The sequence below is a fragment of the Centruroides sculpturatus genome, unplaced genomic scaffold (genome assembly GCF_000671375.1).
Source record: "Centruroides sculpturatus isolate CEXI.00-Female unplaced genomic scaffold, Cexi_2.0 scaffold790, whole genome shotgun sequence".
Classification (NCBI taxonomy): Eukaryota; Metazoa; Arthropoda; class Arachnida; order Scorpiones; family Buthidae; genus Centruroides; species Centruroides sculpturatus.
The window spans coordinates 157245-176580 of record NW_019385106.1 but is presented as its reverse complement, the minus strand read 5'-3'; the positions used below and the strand labels follow the sequence as shown (position 1 = coordinate 176580).

The following is a 19336-nucleotide window of genomic DNA, read 5'->3' as shown; positions in this document are numbered from 1 at the left end:
TAAAAAAGAATGTTTTTCATATGGAGTATAAAAAAATACAAAATGGAACTGGTAAAGAAATTAATAAAAATAAACATATAACTCTAATATACCTTTGTATATAAAAAAGAATGTTTTTCATATGGAGTATAAAAAAATACAAAATGGAACTGGTAAAGAAATTAATAAAAATAAACATATAAATGATTTAAAGAAAAAATTTAATTTAGATGGGTATCCAATTAGATTAATTAACAAATGGCAACAAAGAATAGATAATACTACCAAAATAAAAGATGAAAAAACAAAAGTAAAAATAAAATATTTCGGTTTTCCATACATAAAGCATATGTATGAACAAATAGATACTGAGATGAAGAAAAATAACATAAAACTCACTCCAAAATATGAAAACTTATTCTCCAGATTGAAAGCTAAACAAAGTATAAAAAAACAAAAAATAAATAAAGAAGACACGAAAAATAGTGTGTATAAAATACCATGTATATGTAAAAACAGCAGTTTTTATATAGGAAAGATGAAACGCAAGCTAAAAATATGGGTTAAAGAACATATGTCTGATTTGAAGTATCACCAATTAAATTCAATATTCCACGATCATTGTGTACTAAATGATTGCAACATTGATAAATCTAATATACAGATTCTACATAAGGAAAAGAAGACATATCACAGAAAATTTAAAGAGAGTGTTAAGATTATTAAAAATAAAAATAAGAATTGTATAAATAAAAATTTAAGTATCAAAATTAGTGAAAACTGGATAAAAATATTATAACTATGTTAGATATTATTAGATATAGTTGTGGTGATAATCATCAGTGTTCAAAGTTCATGTAAATTTAAATAATAATTGTAAAAATTCAAAGTATTATAAGCTAATATTAATATATTAATAATTTTTTGAGTTTGTACACAACTTTTTATTGAATACCAAAATTGTTCCAAAGTAGTTTACTGTGATATATATGCAAATTAGCAAACAAGATTGTGTCGCTGAGATAGATATGAGCGAGATTTGTTTGTAAAGGCTAAAACAGTTATTGTGTGAATTTGGGTGATGAGTCAGAATATAAATTACAGGTAAAATAGATACTGTTATAAATTGTCTATAAATTCGATTTATTTATTTGAATATTATTTATATAAAGCCAAAGTTCGCAAATTTTGTAAGTCCTGTTGTCAAAGTTCGAGACTTGTCAATCTGTTCTTTCTTCACTCGATCTATGGAATCTAATACAGTCCATTGTGTATGCAGTCTGTATGTTGTAATCTATACTTTTAAAGTAATTTTTTAAATATGTTATATTTACAGAATTTTTAATTCACATATGTACATGTAAAATTTTCTCATGTTTGATTTTAATATTTAGTTGGCTGAAGAGGGCTAATGTCCGAAATGCGACTTGTAACTAGCGTCCCAACTAAAGAAAGAGATGAGTAATCTGCCAAGTGTTTGAAAGGTGTCACATTATTGTGTCTGAATAAAGCAAACTACATAATTATAAAAGTTATTCAAAGTTTAACATTTTTAAAACATGCAATTTTAGTCTTCTATTATAATTATCATCATCAATCAATGTAAATGATAATTTTAAATATCTTATTTAAAAATTTTCTAAGTAATAAAATTATTTTAAATAAAATATATGATTATATTAAGTTTCATCTATGAAAACTATATTGTATTATTCATTGAAGTATGTTGATATTAGTTAATTTTGCTTTAATGTCTTCTAGTTTCCTTCAGTTCTTGTTGCTCTTATTTTCACTGCTACCACATGTTTGGTTAGCCTTTATCACTTATTCAAAAAAATCATTAATACTTTCTGAATTAGCATGATTAGAAAACAAGTATGATTCTGTCACAAGGATTTTCAAATTGGAATGGATTATGTTATAATTTATATTCAAATTTCTATTTGAATGTAAATTATAACATAATCCATCTATTAATAATTTAAAAAATATTGTGAAATCATTACAAGTAGACTCTTGAGTAATTTGATTTATTTGCATTTATAATTACTTTAATTACTTTGCATCATGAGAAAACAGATTAAAAATTCAAAAATTGTTTATTTGTTGATTTGATATACAGTAAGTCAAATGACAACTGAAACTCTAAATTCACATTTGAAAGGACAAGGATGATAATAACATAGTACAATGAATAGCTAATATTAAAAGAATATTGGAATATATTTCGAAACTTACCATTTCAACAAGACTTTGTAAAAGAAATTTTACAGGATTACTACTGTTTCTAATTAAGTCTATAACTTTTTCATACTCCATATTGGTTATGTCAATATCATCTACCTAAAAAAATTATAATAATCTAAGTAAATAAAATAACATATAAAATTGAATTTTACATAGTATTTAAACAACAATACACTAATCCCCATGTTTGTGAATAATTGGAAGTGAGTAATCATTCATGAACATCAAATTCTCAAACACCAAGTTCCATTTTCAATGTTAAATTTGTAATTTATTCCAAAACTTTACATTACTTCTTTTAAAAAATTTTCAGAAAAATGGTTTTATTAAATAAATATACTTTGCGATGGTTTATATTGCTGCAAAAGTCATTGTATTTAAGCCAAAAGAAAAAATAAACAAAACAGTAACATGACAGATACCATATGAATGAGTAAGTGCAGTGATCTTTTAGCATTGTGCCTGCTCAAACATCCAGCTCACACAGGTGCCAACTCCAATTTACAGTAGTACATAATCTCCCATTTCCCAAAAAACCAAAACATGTCATAAAAGTTGAAATTTTGGTGCATAAATTTCCTATCACAAATGATCAAATTCCTAAACACTGATGTCCATGAACATCGAGGGTGTAGTGTATTCACATATTTGTAACAAATGTATAAAATTAGTTTAAAATAAAACAAAAATACTATCATTTAAAGTCTTAGGAGATTAAAAATGATGAAAATGATTTGAAATTTATTAGTAATTATAATTTTGTTTTTCAAATCAGTATTACTGCATTTAATTCTTTTAAATATGTTTTAAAATTTTAATTTATTAATGCTGATGTAAGTAAAAAGATAAAAAAATAATAATAATAATTTTCAATTCATTTAAAACAAATTTACCATAGTTAAATAACTGTTCAGGAGTAGATTCATCTAATCAAGATATATTTACAATAATTTAATAGGCTGGCTAGATGACCAAGGCAGTAAAGGCATCAGCCTATCACTGATACAAGAATTGAATCCAGGCAAGCAATTCCAGGAGTTTTGCATGGATAATCTGTCCTAAATATGTCAGGTCCTGTCCATCATTACCTGGTTATCTCCATCTGGCTCAGAGTCACATTAAGCTTTTTGTAGGCCCTAGACACTTTTTAATTTTTTAAATATAATTATTATTTTTTTTTTTTATATCTTTTTAAATTATTTCCAGATTGCAAAACAGTACAAGAATTATTTTTGCTGCAAAAAGGAACAGAATTTAGTATCCAGCTTCCCTAATATAAATATTGCTCTTAGAATGTATTGTACATGTCAATCTTAGGATCAATTTCTGAAGGAAAATTATCTTTTTCAGCATTAAATTGCATTAAAAATCATTTAAAATCTAATTTGTCTCAAACAAAATTATCATATTTATCTGTACTTTCTATAGAAAGCGAAATATTAAAATAGTTGCCAGATGAGGAAATTATTAAAGATTTTGCATGCAAAAGGTGTAGGAAAGTCTACATAAAATAAATTGACTGAGCAAAAATTTAATGTTTTATTTTCATTCCCATAACTTGTATTTTCTCAATTTTTAATTTTATAGGCCCTTAATTTTTCATAGGCTCTAGGCACTGTGACTAAAGTACCTAATCAATAAGACAGCACTGACCTGGCCAAACCCAAGATGGGTATAAAAAACAGGCACTCTTAGAATCCACAAGGCAGAAAGAATCAAAAATAAAAAAAAATTTACTATATAATTATAAGGCATTTAAGGTGTATTATAGTAGTAATAAAGCCAAACTAGCCCACTAAATAAATTCAAGTAATATAAATAACCAATTGGTGGCATAATTAAAAATTTTAGTCTCTTAATCAAAATATGGTAAATGGCCCTCAAGTGCTTAGAACTTAATCCCCTCCAAATTCATTATAACACTTAAATTAAAAATACAAACAGCCACTCTCTTCAAAGTCAAAATTTCAATGACTTATCATGTATATTCAAGGAAGTCTATACTTTAATTCTAAACAGGTCTCAACACATACTTTCCCTAAATAAATAAAAAAAAATACAAAGTACAGTAAGACACCGCTTAACGCATGGGATGCGTTCCTAGATGACAAAGCGCTAAGCGAAACAGCATTAAACAAGACTATTTTAACATAGAGTAAATAGGGATGCAACCAAAAAATAAGCACATTTTACTATAATCTTAAGTTATTTTTATATAAATTTTTTGCATAATAATATATATTATACAGCACATAAAAATATGGGCACAGAAATGTAAAGTTAATTTTTTGTGACGAAGTCCTACCTCTTCTGAAATTCTTGTTTTTTGCAATAAAGTCATGTAGTTTCATTGGTCACGTTCTTTTTCTTTCCTTAAGCAAATGTCAGTAGCAGAAGATTGCATCCAAAACGCCTCATTTTGTTTTGGCACTCCTATCAAAATCTGGATCATTCACTACAATTTGATCAACGATTTCAGTTATTGTTACCAAACTTTTACTAAGGAAAACTGTAGAGAAATTTTTTGGGTTCTTCATCTTCAGAATCTCTATTTTCCAGTTCTACATGAATTCCTTGTTCTGCCAGTTCTTGAAGGTCATCGTTGGTAAGGCTCTTACCAGAAACCTGCAGTAACCCCAATATCCTGCTCATCTACATCTCCTGTATCGATTAAGTTGACAATTTTGTCAACCTAACGATACAGCGATAGGCTATTCTCGATGAGAATTCTTGGATACCTTCAGCTATAACTACTTCCACACTCCGTTCATGCATTTATCAGTTAATTCTTGCTAAGCGAAGTTGATATTTCCTATGGCATCCATAATGTTATATTTTTTCCAAAATTGCACAAAACAAACATAGATTTAAGGGAAGGACAGCACTATGACGAATTGCCACCTTTCACTGATTGGTTCGTGTTTGGGAATAATCGTATTATATACGAATCAATGAAATACTGCATTAATTTGAATTAGTGTAAATTTTGAGTGTTTTTTAGGCATCAAACAGACCACATTATATTGAATCAGCATTAAGCGAGGCAGCGTTAAGCGGGGTCTTACTGTAGTGATAAATATTGATGTCCTGTACACAGGACAGTGAACATAAATGGGTTATTATTTACCTTTATGATGTTAAATTTAAGTTTCATCTGATGAATAGTTTTAAAATCATGATTTACATTTAAATAGTTTTAATTGTTTAAATATTATCTGATGATCTAATTTAAAAGAATTAAATGAAAGAAGCTTTTACTTTACTTTTATATTTGATTACAGATTTATTTGTAAAATATATAAGTTTTTTAAAAGTTTAATACTTCATAATTAAATTTATATTATTGTATATTAGATATAAATATTAGTAAATTTCAATAAATAATTTTGAAACTGGAATTTCTGATCCAAATACTTTAACAGTTAGAATTTGCTGAACTCTGATAATAGAAATGATGATTAGGATGAAAAAATTTAGAAATTTATGATTAAAAAAATTAAAAACCACTACCATATTTTTGAATGCATATTCACAGAAAATTGCTAGAACAAAAATAAAATCTTTTAGTAACATGTTCCACCTTACACCTTGCACCTATGGAGCAACAGCTGCTCCATGAATGCCAGAGCATATCCAGGGAGATGCTTACAATCCCTTGATACCAAACAATCAGCTTTGTTACTTTAAATAAAAATAAACACACACATATCACATTAGTTCAATTAGGTAAAATTAGGTAACTATAGTAATTCTAAGATAATTGAATAACATTCTCTGAAAACAATATGGAGGACAAGCCTTGGTCTTCTTGTATCTGACTATTCCCTTATTCTCAAAATTGTAGAATGCCATTGATAGGTACAAAGTTGTATATAACATGCCCCATCACTTTCAAATTGTGTTTAACCTACAGATAATTTGCACAAAAATATAGTACTATTGATTTTTATTTTTCTTATATATAACTCCAAACTTACCTCCAATATTTTATCTCCTTTTCGAATAGCACCAGTCTGACCAGCAGGACTGTCATCAAGGACATTTTTAATAAAAATTCCTGAATTAGCTGTATCAGAATTGTCATCATTCTGTTTTACACCTTTCACAATGCTTATTCCAATACCTGAATCTGATTCTCTCCAAATTTCTACCAATCTTTTTGGACCCCATTGTATAACAGTATTATTTATTTTTTCAAATAGAAGTAAATTTTTATATTCTGTGTCATCTGAAGAAACAAATGAGTCAGCATCTTTTGAATCTTTAATCTCTTCACCTATTATCCAAAGAAATAGTTCAATTATAATACAAAAATATAGCAATTTGGTTAATAATTAAAAATTATAAAAACTAATATATATATATAATTAACTCAACAACAATTAATTACAGATCAGTCTTGTATGTAACCACCATCAATATCAATCACATCTCAACACATTTGCCGCAAACTTTCAATCCCATGAGCATAGAATGACTGGGATTTTTCTCTGAAGAATGTTTCAAGCATTGTTCTTCATGAGTATTGTCATTGAACTGTATATTAACAATATAGTTCTGCAGGGCACAAAACAGATGGTAGTCAGTTGGCATCATTTTGGGCTGTAAAGTGGATGAAATAGAACCTCCCAGCTCAGATTGGCCAGCATCTCTTAAGTCATCTTTGCTCTGTGTGCTAATACATTATCATGGTGGTATTAGACTTTGTCAATTTTTGGAGTGTATGGGAACACTCAAGTTGTTGTGCTAATTCTCTGGTGATCAAATATGGATTACTGTCTATCAATTTCAGGAGAATATAATCATTAAGCTTAGGAATCTGTGGTACACTACTTTTAATGCAGGTCTTATTTTTGGGAAACCATAACCAACCATCAGTAAATGATCTCCCATTCCATTTAAATCAAATTTTTAATCCCCATTTTCTACCCTTTTCTAGCACACACTTTCCCATTTTCTCTATTTTCCTCAATTATCATCATTTTCTGACTTTTTCAAGCTTTTGAGTAAAATTACAAATAAAATTCATTCAGTTTGATTCCATTATTGACAGTTAAATTATTTCTAACTGACTTTCTTGCTCATTTAATGTTTGGAAATTAAAAATTATGCTTTTGACTGCTGAAATTTTCCAACCAGTCAAAAGTATAATTTCAATTCAATTGACTGGCCTTCAATGCACTCATACATAGAGCATACAGCATACACACACTGCTCTCAACTGAAAGGACAGATAAATGAAATTGGTTGAAACATCACTGTAAAACATGAATACAAGACTAGTCTCGTTTCTGAATTTAGAAGGAAAAATGCTGCAGCAACCAGACCATAAAAAAGATTCTAAACAAGCCTATATTCTATTAGATTACAAACCCAAGCTCCATAACTCTACACAAGAACAGCTATGAACTTAAAATGCAAAGTTGTCTGTACATAGTGCATGACAGTCTTTAAACTATTAACTAATGAGAAAGATAATAAAGTAAACATAAAAAGAGTGCCCGGAATATAAAAAATAAAGGATTTATATTAATAAACAAATGATACCAAAGGATATTATCTGGCAGTCTCAAACACTATCACTAAAATTATGAAAGTTTATTTAAGCATTATAGAATCAATTGAACAAAATCTGACAAAATTAATTGAACAAAATGAAACTGCCAGATAATATCTGTTGGTATCATTTGTTTATTAATATAAATATACAGTATAAGCAATAACAAGAGACATTACAAGAATATTGAAAGATGAAATAGAATAGGAAAAAATGGAATTGTTAAATAATTATCAGTATTAACTGAATATTTCAAAAGAAAACAAATATTTTCAAAATTACACTTTAATGAGTTTAGGAAAAAACTGAAATTACCTAATATTTTGTATTAATTTTAAATAAGATAATACATATTAATATTGACTATTATAATTACTCTTATAAATATACTCTTATAAATATAATAAATTTTAATTAATTAAAAAATAATTTAATATTAAATAAGTCCAATTTATTTTATGAAATAAAAGAGTTAAAATTTAAACATGCTAAAGTTAGACTAGCAACTGCAGTTAACTTAATAAAGCAAGTAATACACCTTTAACACTGGTAAACAGTGATTAAACTCTAAACCATAATAAAGGAGTATTGCTTGCTTTATTAAAGTAAGTTAATATATTTTTACATAAGATGTTTATTTTTGACATTAGAATCTAAAAATAATTTTTCCCTAAAATTTTTAATGATTAATTTATTTATTTTAAGAAGTAACTATCNAGTAGAAATCTGTTTTATTGGAGTTCACTTGTATTAAGTAACAATTTCTCTAATACTTTCAGGCAACCAAGCCCATTGTCAAGAGATACAAAAATGAACTAGATTTGATAGTTAAGTAAAGTTGCCAGATGATCTTATTTCTAAGGACAATCCTTTATTTTAGCTAAACTGTCCTTGTCCTTTATTAAAATGAGAAAGGATGCAATTTGTCCTTTATTTTCATTTTTCAATGCCTGTGTTTAATAATGGCAGTAGTGAATTTTTGCCCAGACATTTTATGTTTGATATTAGAATATAGGTAACCTGAAGATGGCTGTTAAAAACAGTTGAAAAAATTTGTTTGTTGATTAAATATTTTCTTTTGCTGGATTTTTGGTGGTATCATCATTATTTTTAATATTCCTATCCTTATATATCAATCCATATCTTTTCCCATAGGAGGCTATGATTTGTCATTAAATACTTTAAATTCTAAATTAGACTAAAATTTGCAAATATTTATAGTCAATTTGAAAATTTGAGATTTTAATTTCAAAATGATAAAATATTAACCAGAATGTTGTTATTAACTAAAAAATTCAATTTTGTTTTTTTGGGATAGAACAAGGCAGAGTGAAAGTTGGATAGTAGTAGCATTAATCATTTTTAAGTTTGTCTTTTTAATCTAGTTGCAGAAATCTGGCTTTCATATAGTTATCATCTAAATCTGTTCTGAAAGTATTAAAATCATTGTTACTCAATTTAAGTGAGCTTCAATAAAGCAGATTTTTTAATTATTTTAAGAAATTGTGAGAAATTGTATTTATTATTCATTGTTTAATTATACTATATATATAGTTACTCCAAGCATATTTATTTTATTAAAATTAATTTTATTTAAAAATTTTATATTTAATTTAATATTTAACAGTTATATCAATATTAAACTACACTTTTTTTTTATAGCCAAGATCTTATAGGTATGTCTTTCAAACATATTTAAAATAAATTAATCTAAATCATTTATATTATACATAAACTTATCCAATTTTGAATATAATATGTCAGTGAACTTATTACATTAAATAATGTCTACATAGATAGTGTAAAGTATTGTGGAAATATTTTTGATATTTTTTGAAAATTAAATTCTTCAGTTTCTAGGTAGATTTGTAAAAATATAGATTTTGACACTACAAAGTGAACAAGTGAATGCATAATGGGATTATTTACAATGCATCTGGGTTTGTGACAATAATGATTCGACCAATCAACTTTACTGTAACAAGTTGTAAACAAATCAACGTGAATTAGTTTACACATGTTATAGTTAAAAATTTTGTCTTATAGCAAAATGGAAACCTCCAATGTTTTATTTTAAAAAAAGAAACGAAAAACAAAAAGAAGTATTAGTAACATATATAGAAAATAATAAGAAAATGAACAGTGGAAAATTTGACAATTAATTTACAAGAAAAAGACAATTCAATTTGTGGAGAGAATTAGTTGAAAAATTAATTGTGTATTGGAGCTAAAAAGTCCGCTGTGTAATGGAAAAAGTATTTTAATTTAATCCTTTTATCATATAGTTTTCTTCCTTAATCTATTTATTAAATTGTTTTGTTTATTAAGATTATTTATTAATCAGAACTTAACACTTCTGATTACTAAATACTCTTAATATAGTGTCTATGCTCTTAATAATTTATACATATAATTTACTATCATTTTAATTCTTTTTCGATGAATTAGATACTTCTTTTTATTTTTGGAAAAAATTTGCTGTATAACTTTAATATATTTTAAATAATATATTATGAGAATGTAAATTATTAATTTTAAAATTTATCAGAAAGTAGAAAAATATAATAAAAATAATATTAAAAAGTTTTTCCTACCGATAATATTTTGGAAATATCCTATATGGCAGACAGAAAGAAAAAGAAATGGTCTGTTAAAAATTGTAATACAATACTTTCAAAGAAGTCTTACAGAATACAACAGAATATCTTTAATTATTGCAAAGTAAGAGTCATATATTCTACATTGAATCCTATTTGCAATTGATCTAATTATATTAAATATCAGCAGTTTGTTGGTTCAATTCTATCTTTATAAGGATTCACAGGTAATGCTTAGTAAGTAATGGTATGTAGATATACAGGTAAAGAAAACTTTTAAAAAATGTACAAGAAAATGTTATGTATTTGTCTATTTTATATTTTATTTTTCATCAATTAAAATACAAAGATATAAAATTAAATAAATGATAGATAATTTTTAGCTATAAAGAAATAATGTACAAGTATTTTTAATTATATTTAGATTGCAAAAAATATTAATATATAATATTTATTTAAATAAAATTAATTTTAGAAATTTGATAAAGAACTTCACTTCAATAATAAACATCATGACATTAAAAATTCAAATAGATTAGGCTATAATTAAAAAAATTAATTATATCATATATTTCTCAAATAGAGAAAACTTTAATATTTTAAAAATATATAATAAAAATCTACTTTATTAAAGCTCACTTGCATTGAATAATAGTTTCTCTAGTATTTTCAGGTAACCAAGCTCATCATTAGGAGATACACAAGTCATCAGCAGCAGATATACAAATGTTGTATATATGTTGACTTGCTGACTATAAGTTTGTTGCTCAAAAATATTAACAAGTAGAAAAACTTTTATTCAACATAAATGAGCTCCAATAAAGAAGTTTTTTGTCATAATTTCTCAAAGTTTTGTCATTAGAATACATTTTATAAATTAAAAATATATTTTAAAAAAGTGAATTTTACAGTTGCTATAATAATTTTGATATTCAAAGCTTTCACATCTTCTAAATGTCCAAAATTAATCACAATGAATTAAAATCTCATAGTAGAAATCTGTTTTATTGGAGTTCACTTGTATTAAGTAACAATTTCTCTAATACTTTCAGGCAACCAAGCCCATTGTCAAGAGATACAAAAATGAACTAGATTTGATAGTTAAGTAAAGTTGCCAGATGATCTTATTTCTAAGGACAATCCTTTATTTTAGCTAAACTGTCCTTGTCCTTTATTAAAATGAGAAAGGATGCAATTTGTCCTTTATTTTCATTTTTCAATGCCTGTGTTTAATAATGGCAGTAGTGGATTTTTGCCCAGACATTTTATGTTTGATATTAGAATATAGGTAACCTGAAGATGGCTGTTAAAAACAGTTGAAAAAATTTGTTTGTTGATTAAATATTTTCTTTTGCTGGATTTTTGGTGGTATCATCATTATTTTTAATATTCCTATCCTTATATATCAATCCATATCTTTTCCCATAGGAGGCTATGATTTGTCATTAAATACTTTAAATTCTAAATTAGACTAAAATTTGCAAATATTTATAGTCAATTTGAAAATTTGAGATTTTAATTTCAAAATGATAAAATATTAACCAGAATGTTGTTATTAACTAAAAAATTCAATTTTGTTTTTTTGGGATAGAACAAGGCAGAGTGAAAGTTGGATAGTAGTAGCATTAATCATTTTTAAGTTTGTCTTTTTAATCTAGTTGCAGAAATCTGGCTTTCATATAGTTATCATCTAAATCTGTTCTGAAAGTATTAAAATCATTGTTACTCAATTTAAGTGAGCTTCAATAAAGCAGATTTTTTAATTATTTTAAGAAATTGTGAGAAATTGTATTTATTATTCATTGTTTAATTATACTATATATATAGTTACTCCAAGCATATTTATTTTATTAAAATTAATTTTATTTAAAAATTTTATATTTAATTTAATATTTAACAGTTATATCAATATTAAACTACACTTTTTTTTTATAGCCAAGATCTTATAGGTATGTCTTTCAAACATATTTAAAATAAATTAATCTAAATCATTTATATTATACATAAACTTATCCAATTTTGAATATAATATGTCAGTGAACTTATTACATTAAATAATGTCTACATAGATAGTGTAAAGTATTGTGGAAATATTTTTGATATTTTTTGAAAATTAAATTCTTCAGTTTCTAGGTAGATTTGTAAAAATATAGATTTTGACACTACAAAGTGAACAAGTGAATGCATAATGGGATTATTTACAATGCATCTGGGTTTGTGACAATAATGATTCGACCAATCAACTTTACTGTAACAAGTTGTAAACAAATCAACGTGAATTAGTTTACACATGTTATAGTTAAAAATTTTGTCTTATAGCAAAATGGAAACCTCCAATGTTTTATTTTAAAAAAAGAAACGAAAAACAAAAAGAAGTATTAGTAACATATATAGAAAATAATAAGAAAATGAACAGTGGAAAATTTGACAATTAATTTACAAGAAAAAGACAATTCAATTTGTGGAGAGAATTAGTTGAAAAATTAATTGTGTATTGGAGCTAAAAAGTCCGCTGTGTAATGGAAAAAGTATTTTAATTTAATCCTTTTATCATATAGTTTTCTTCCTTAATCTATTTATTAAATTGTTTTGTTTATTAAGATTATTTATTAATCAGAACTTAACACTTCTGATTACTAAATACTCTTAATATAGTGTCTATGCTCTTAATAATTTATACATATAATTTACTATCATTTTAATTCTTTTTTGATGAATTAGATACTTCTTTTTATTTTTGGAAAAAATTTGCTGTATAACTTTATCAATTATGAATTAAAATTTTTTTATAAGAGTTGACTTGACATGAAAAGAAATGGCATCTACTCGTGGTTGAAAAATTCATTGCCTTCTTCAACAACTCTTTCAACTCCTTCTAATGCTTTGATTGCGATCAGAATAGCATATCTGTCAGCCATTTTCACTTTCATGTAGTGATCTCACATGCTCAACTCAACGTGAGTAGCAACTCACGTGGTGAGATGGGAAAGCACGTGAGTTATAACTCGAGACTACCGATTTGACGTCAGAGTGTGAGATGGTACCACGTGACACCTTCAACACATTGGAAGTTGTAACACCAAAAACTCAAGACTAAGGGCCCAGGCTGGATTACTCACAACTCATACCTCTCATCATGGTGGCCATAAAGAACACCAGCTGTCCAGAATTACAATCCAACATGGAGCTATCTATATTAACCACCATTGCATTATAGCAATGTTCAAAGACCCAGAAAAGTAAATATGAAGACTATGAAGACAGTAAAGTCATTTCTTGCATCCAATCAGTTAAATCTACTAGTCACAGATAAGGACAAAAGATTTGTTCTATGCAAAAATCAAGACTTCCTATCAAGAGCTAATGAATTCCTCAAACAATCCAAGTCTATTATACTACAACAAGATCCTACATCCACAATATTAAGAAAAACACATAAAATCATAGCACTTCATGGAATTGTAGCTTCCTTAATCAGTCCTCCCAATCCACCAACAAATGTTGCTTATCCTAGATTATTTTTCAAGGTTAACATGCATAAACTGCCTGACCTTTAAGACCTTTAGTCAACAAACGATCCCATCCCACATACTATTTAGAAGCTGCACTAGCAAAACAAATTACTGCTTTAATTCCAGAATTAAATTTGTGATCACATCTTCTATGGATGCAAAAGCAATCATCCTACACAAATTAGAATACCTCCCCACCAATTCATACTGATTGTACAAAGTTCATGTGATCTCCTTATATCCGTCTGTACCACATTTCGAGGCCATCATGCTTGCAAATACCCTGCTGCTTAACTCTGGTTACCCAACATCACATGTTTTACATTTGCGTGAAGCTCTCTTTCTCATTACTGAAAATAATTAATTTCAATTCAAAGGAAAAATATATAAACAGACACGGGGAGTATCTATGGATTCCCCATTATTACCTATTTTAGCAGAGCTTATTATGAGGAACATAGAACATCATATTTTCAATGTCCCCTTGACCATCCAATATCTAATTATGTATCTACATTATGTTGATGATGTGCTACTCATGTGGGAAAGTTCTACTGAAGACTTAGAGCAATTTATTCAATTGTTGGACTCTGTTTATCCTTCGATCAAGTTCACCGTAGAGGAAGAACAAAATGCCAGAATCTCATTTCTATATCTAAAAATTCATAAGTCTCCTGATGTTTTATTTTCTATCCATCATAGAAACAACAAAGCACTACAAATTATCCCACTACAGCCTTCCAACCATTAAACTTCATGAATTCTGCTATATCTTTCCTTGTACGAAGGACATTCCTTCTCCCTTCCACCCAAGCACTAGTAGATGAAGAATTACTAATCATTAAAAGAGCAATACAAAAAGCTGGATATTCTCATTCTAACTTTCATTATCTTCAGAATCAAGTTAAAAATAAGCTATTTCTGCAGTCATTTCTTAGTAACAAAGAGAATCTAAAAATAGCACATCCTCCAATACCATATTTAGGCCCTATCTCTCTAAAAATAGTACATCTTTTTAGAAAGATTGGTTTTGTTTTACCAATAACCCCACAACCGACCCTAAGAAGACTATTATGCACCAACAGAGATATATTTCAATTGAATGAAAAATCTGGGATTTATCAAATTCCACTAAAACATGCTCTGTCAGGAGAAGAAACTAGCTACATATGGGCCAAGGCCAGAATGTTATATTCTCACATCTTAGAACATCAGGAAGACATTAGAAACAGTAGACCATCAACGGAATTAGCAAAAAAACTGCTTGACCAAAATTATCAGCCACTCTGGGCCCAAACAAAATTATTCAAATGTTGTAATAATCGGAAAGAATTATTTATTTGGGAGAGCCTCTACATAACAGCTATAACACCCTGCAACATCCCAACCCTTGAAATCTCACAATTATGGGTTACAGTATTCAAACAATTCAATCAACAGTTTTAATTTCTTTTTGTATAAACAGGTTTATTTTTGCTATTGCATGCTATGTAATCTTGAGAAATTACACCACTCATTATTATTGTATATTTTTAGAACATCGTTTTTATTCAAATTCATTTTATATTCCATCCACGTGCTATATTTAATTTCAAATATTGTTCAAAAATGTAAAATTTGATAGCTGTTGTATTTGATATTCGCCTGTTGATTGTAACTTTATGCTACTGAGAGTACTAGCAAACATTTTCATATGCTAAAAATTGATATTGGTAATGCCACAACACTTAAATATAGTTATTATATATTGGTATTCCTTTAATCAATTCAGATTTGTTCAGTTTTGTAAAACTAGTAGCTATTCATTACAACATTTACTTTCTCATTGTACTAACTTTTCACACATTAGATTGGAATTTAATTATAACCTTACTTTTGTTATTTATAAAAATGTTATTGTGTGAAATTATTTTGTTAAAGATGTGGCAACTCATTTGTTGTTTTCATTTTATAATTTGTTAAATAAAATTTTATTTTTAAGTTACAATAAATGGTGACTCTTTTTATTTAACTGTAGAGTTTGTCTCTGTAAAAATCACACACACTTATGAACAGGAATTACTCTGTTATTCTGACATTACACATGGATCAGCGGCCTCACATATACATTCAAATTAGAAGTTACAAATTTGATTTTAGGTAATTTTATTTTCTCTTTCAACATTAATTAGGATGCAACAAGATTATTTTACTTTCTTCAACGTTTTTTAAAAGAGAAGGGAAAAAATCTAAACATCAAATGCTTTCAGGTTTAAACATGATCTTCAGGAATATAACCGAATTAATAATTATATAACACAGGATTATTTCAAACTATCTTGGCTAATTATTAATTATGTCAAAAGTAACTTGTACTAAAGATGATGATTAGGCTAATATTTTATACACTGGCAACTGAATTGCCAACCATTAGTACAAGTTACAAGTACTTTGGATATAATTAATAATTAGCCAAGATATAGTCTGAAATAACTTAGCATCAAATGATTTATTTAACTTTGAAGTTTAGGTTTAGTTGTTTAGGTATATGAATTAATAATTATTTTGCCACACTTCCATTTTTGAACAAGCGGTTTCAGACATTTCGGTGCTCTTGATTTATTTTTTATAAATTAAAATAAATTCAAATTATAAAATTCTTCTTTTTCTAAAATCAGTTTTAAAAATTGAAATATTGCTTTGAAAAATTTAAAAATTTAGAATAGAATATCTTTAATGTACATAAAATCTTCATAAATAAATTTATAACAAGATATATCTATTAAAATTGTGATTGTCTATCAAAAATTTATCAAGTTGTATTATGTTACAGTAAATGTACTCTACATCTTCACTAAAAGTAATTAGTGAATCTGTACTACAGTTCACAAAATCTCAATTTTTGGATTGCCCTGAAACATTGATCACTAAATGTAAAGCTCCTCAGACAAAACTATTACTATAAAGATGACTGTATCAGCTAAATCTTGCAGCACAGGACAAGACTTTTTTAAATGTTCTTACACTTTGAAATGCTAGAATATAAAGTATAAATGCAAGAAGAATAGCACTTTATGCACTTCTAAATGACATAACTCTTTGACTTACTTTAATAAATAAAAAAGTTAAAAAGTTTTTTTTTTGTTTTATTTTAAATTTACTTTTCTCAACTTCAGCTCGTAAAGGTTAACAAACAAACACACTTGAGAGAGTATACAATCACTAGTGAATGTGGATTTATTTTAAAATAAACAATTTGTTCCACACTCACTTTACTTTAGTGAAAGTTTACATTATGATATAGCCTAGTATTTCTGAAAAAAATTTTCAAATAATTATTATTTCAGCACTGTTTCACAATGATGCAAAGGCTAAAATTATTTTAGTAAACAGATGAAGGACTAAGTTAAAAAATATTATCTCAAGTAAAAAAAAATAATAAGAACAGTTGTAGACAATCATAAAAATAAAGAATTTATTATACATGTATTTTAAAGTGATAATCAAAATAACAAATGCCATTAAGAACTATTAATATTTTTAAAATTAAGAATGTANTATTTTTGAAATTAGAATCTAAAAATAATTTTTCCCTAAAATTTTTAATGATTAATTTATTTATTTTAAGAAGTAACTATCTAATAATATACAGAACATCCCGAATTCTTTTTAGACTTACTGTAGAACATTTTTCTTCTAATTTGACATATTATTTCATATTGAATTTTGTATCATCTAATTAACATGTAAAAAGATATCAATTTTGGAATTTGCAATTCTCTAAAAAAGAATCTTATTTTGTTCCAAAAGAATTTTGTTAACTTCTGCATATTTGCCATAAATTACAACTATTATTGTTATATAAAAAGAAATGATAATTACTGTTTTCTAGTGATTGTACAGATGATGATGTAGTTGTTGGTTTCAAAGGCACAAATGGTTTACAAGGAGCACTTTTAGCTAAAAACACAGCTCTGATTTCAGCAAAAGAAGGTGATATGGTTCTCTCTGTTGTTTTTTCTTCAGTCTCTTCACTTACTTGCTCTTGTGATAAATCATTCTGTGATTCTTCATCCATCATAAAATCTTTCCTTTCATCATCTTCTGATTGACTTGTATCTTCTAATCTTTTAAGTTCAGAAAAATCTGTAGAAAAGGAAGAAGGTGTTGGAATAGTTGATAAACCTTCACTAGTAGGAGCACAGGGTGAAAGCATTTGGCTAAGATTATCTTCGTGACTGTCAAGTGGAAGTGACCTCACAATACTTTCTTCACTTAATTCACCATTATTAGTATCTTCTGGAAGTCTTGAATGGAAGATTGGTGACCTATTAATAATAAATGATAAAGTAAATGAATATAAAAATATATTTATATACCTTGGAGATAATTGGCGAGGAAGAATTATTGAAGGTGATTCCCTATCATGTTGTAAAGCCATCAATGCTGACTGATGATAGACTGCTGCATCTGGACCAGGAACATATTTTATACTATAATGATAAACATGTTATTAATAATAATCACAATGATACTGAAAATAACATTTGAATTTAATTTCTTGGAATTACTTCTGTTTAAGCTTTTAACATTAATTGACATTCCAAGCTTAATATATTTAACTTCTAGCAACAGTTTTAAACATATTGTAGTATAAAAAAAATTCTTACATGATATCTGTACTTAATAATTCTGCTCTTTTTAAGATTGCTCTAGCTTGAGACTTTGTTATTTTTCTCATACTTTCATTATTTACAGATAGAACATAATCTCCAATAGCCAAGTTCCCGTCTTTTTCAATTGCACTATTCTGTGCAATAGATTTAACTAGCATACCATTAATTCCTTTTTCTACTAATTCTACACTCAAACCTTTTAGAAAAAAAAATTATATATATAAATATAATTTAAATAAATATAATTTAATTTAATATTCTAATAGTAAAGTTGATATTTAAAAATAAGTTCTGATTACATTTAATATTTTTTAAATTACCAAAATATCAGAGAACATGATTAATATAATCATAATAGAATGAACTTTGCATCTTTCTTATGGAAAATAGGTTTAGGTAAAACTGGCTGAAAATAAAATATATTGTAGTTTATGAGATCCTGATCAACACCCCCAATGGGTAGACAGCTCAAAAACATAGTTTTTTGCTACAGGCTCTCAAAATATATGATTCACAAGACTTACCAAGCAGGGAAAGAAATTACAGCTGATAAAATGAGAAGATAATGAACCATACATTATATACTGTCATTTATATTTTAATACATACACAAAAATACAAACACCCTAAAAGTGAGAGGCAAGGGGACTCACATCAAACAAGCCCCCTAAAAGGATTAGATAATGGATGTAGTTCTTCAATGACGCCAAGAAAAAATTCCAAATAATTCATAAAATTAACTAATTAAGTATGCCTCTAGCCCAAAGTTAAATACACATTAAATGAATT

The 19336-nt window shown here is 26.8% G+C and overlaps 1 protein-coding gene across 1 annotated transcript in view; it reads right to left on the bottom strand.

The window, feature by feature from the left end:
- LOC111634795 (multiple PDZ domain protein-like) overlaps positions 1–19336 on the bottom strand; it is a 194199-nt gene that overhangs the window by 25262 nt on the left and 149601 nt on the right. Inside the window, exons 15-19 of the mRNA XM_023379630.1 lie at positions 18542–18743; positions 18251–18364; positions 17754–18199; positions 6204–6502; positions 2218–2322 (exon numbers count right to left, since the gene is read on the bottom strand). Coding sequence (XP_023235398.1) covers positions 2218–2322; positions 6204–6502; positions 17754–18199; positions 18251–18364; positions 18542–18743 — 1166 coding nt within the window. The remainder of the gene's footprint in view (positions 1–2217; positions 2323–6203; positions 6503–17753; positions 18200–18250; positions 18365–18541; positions 18744–19336) is intronic.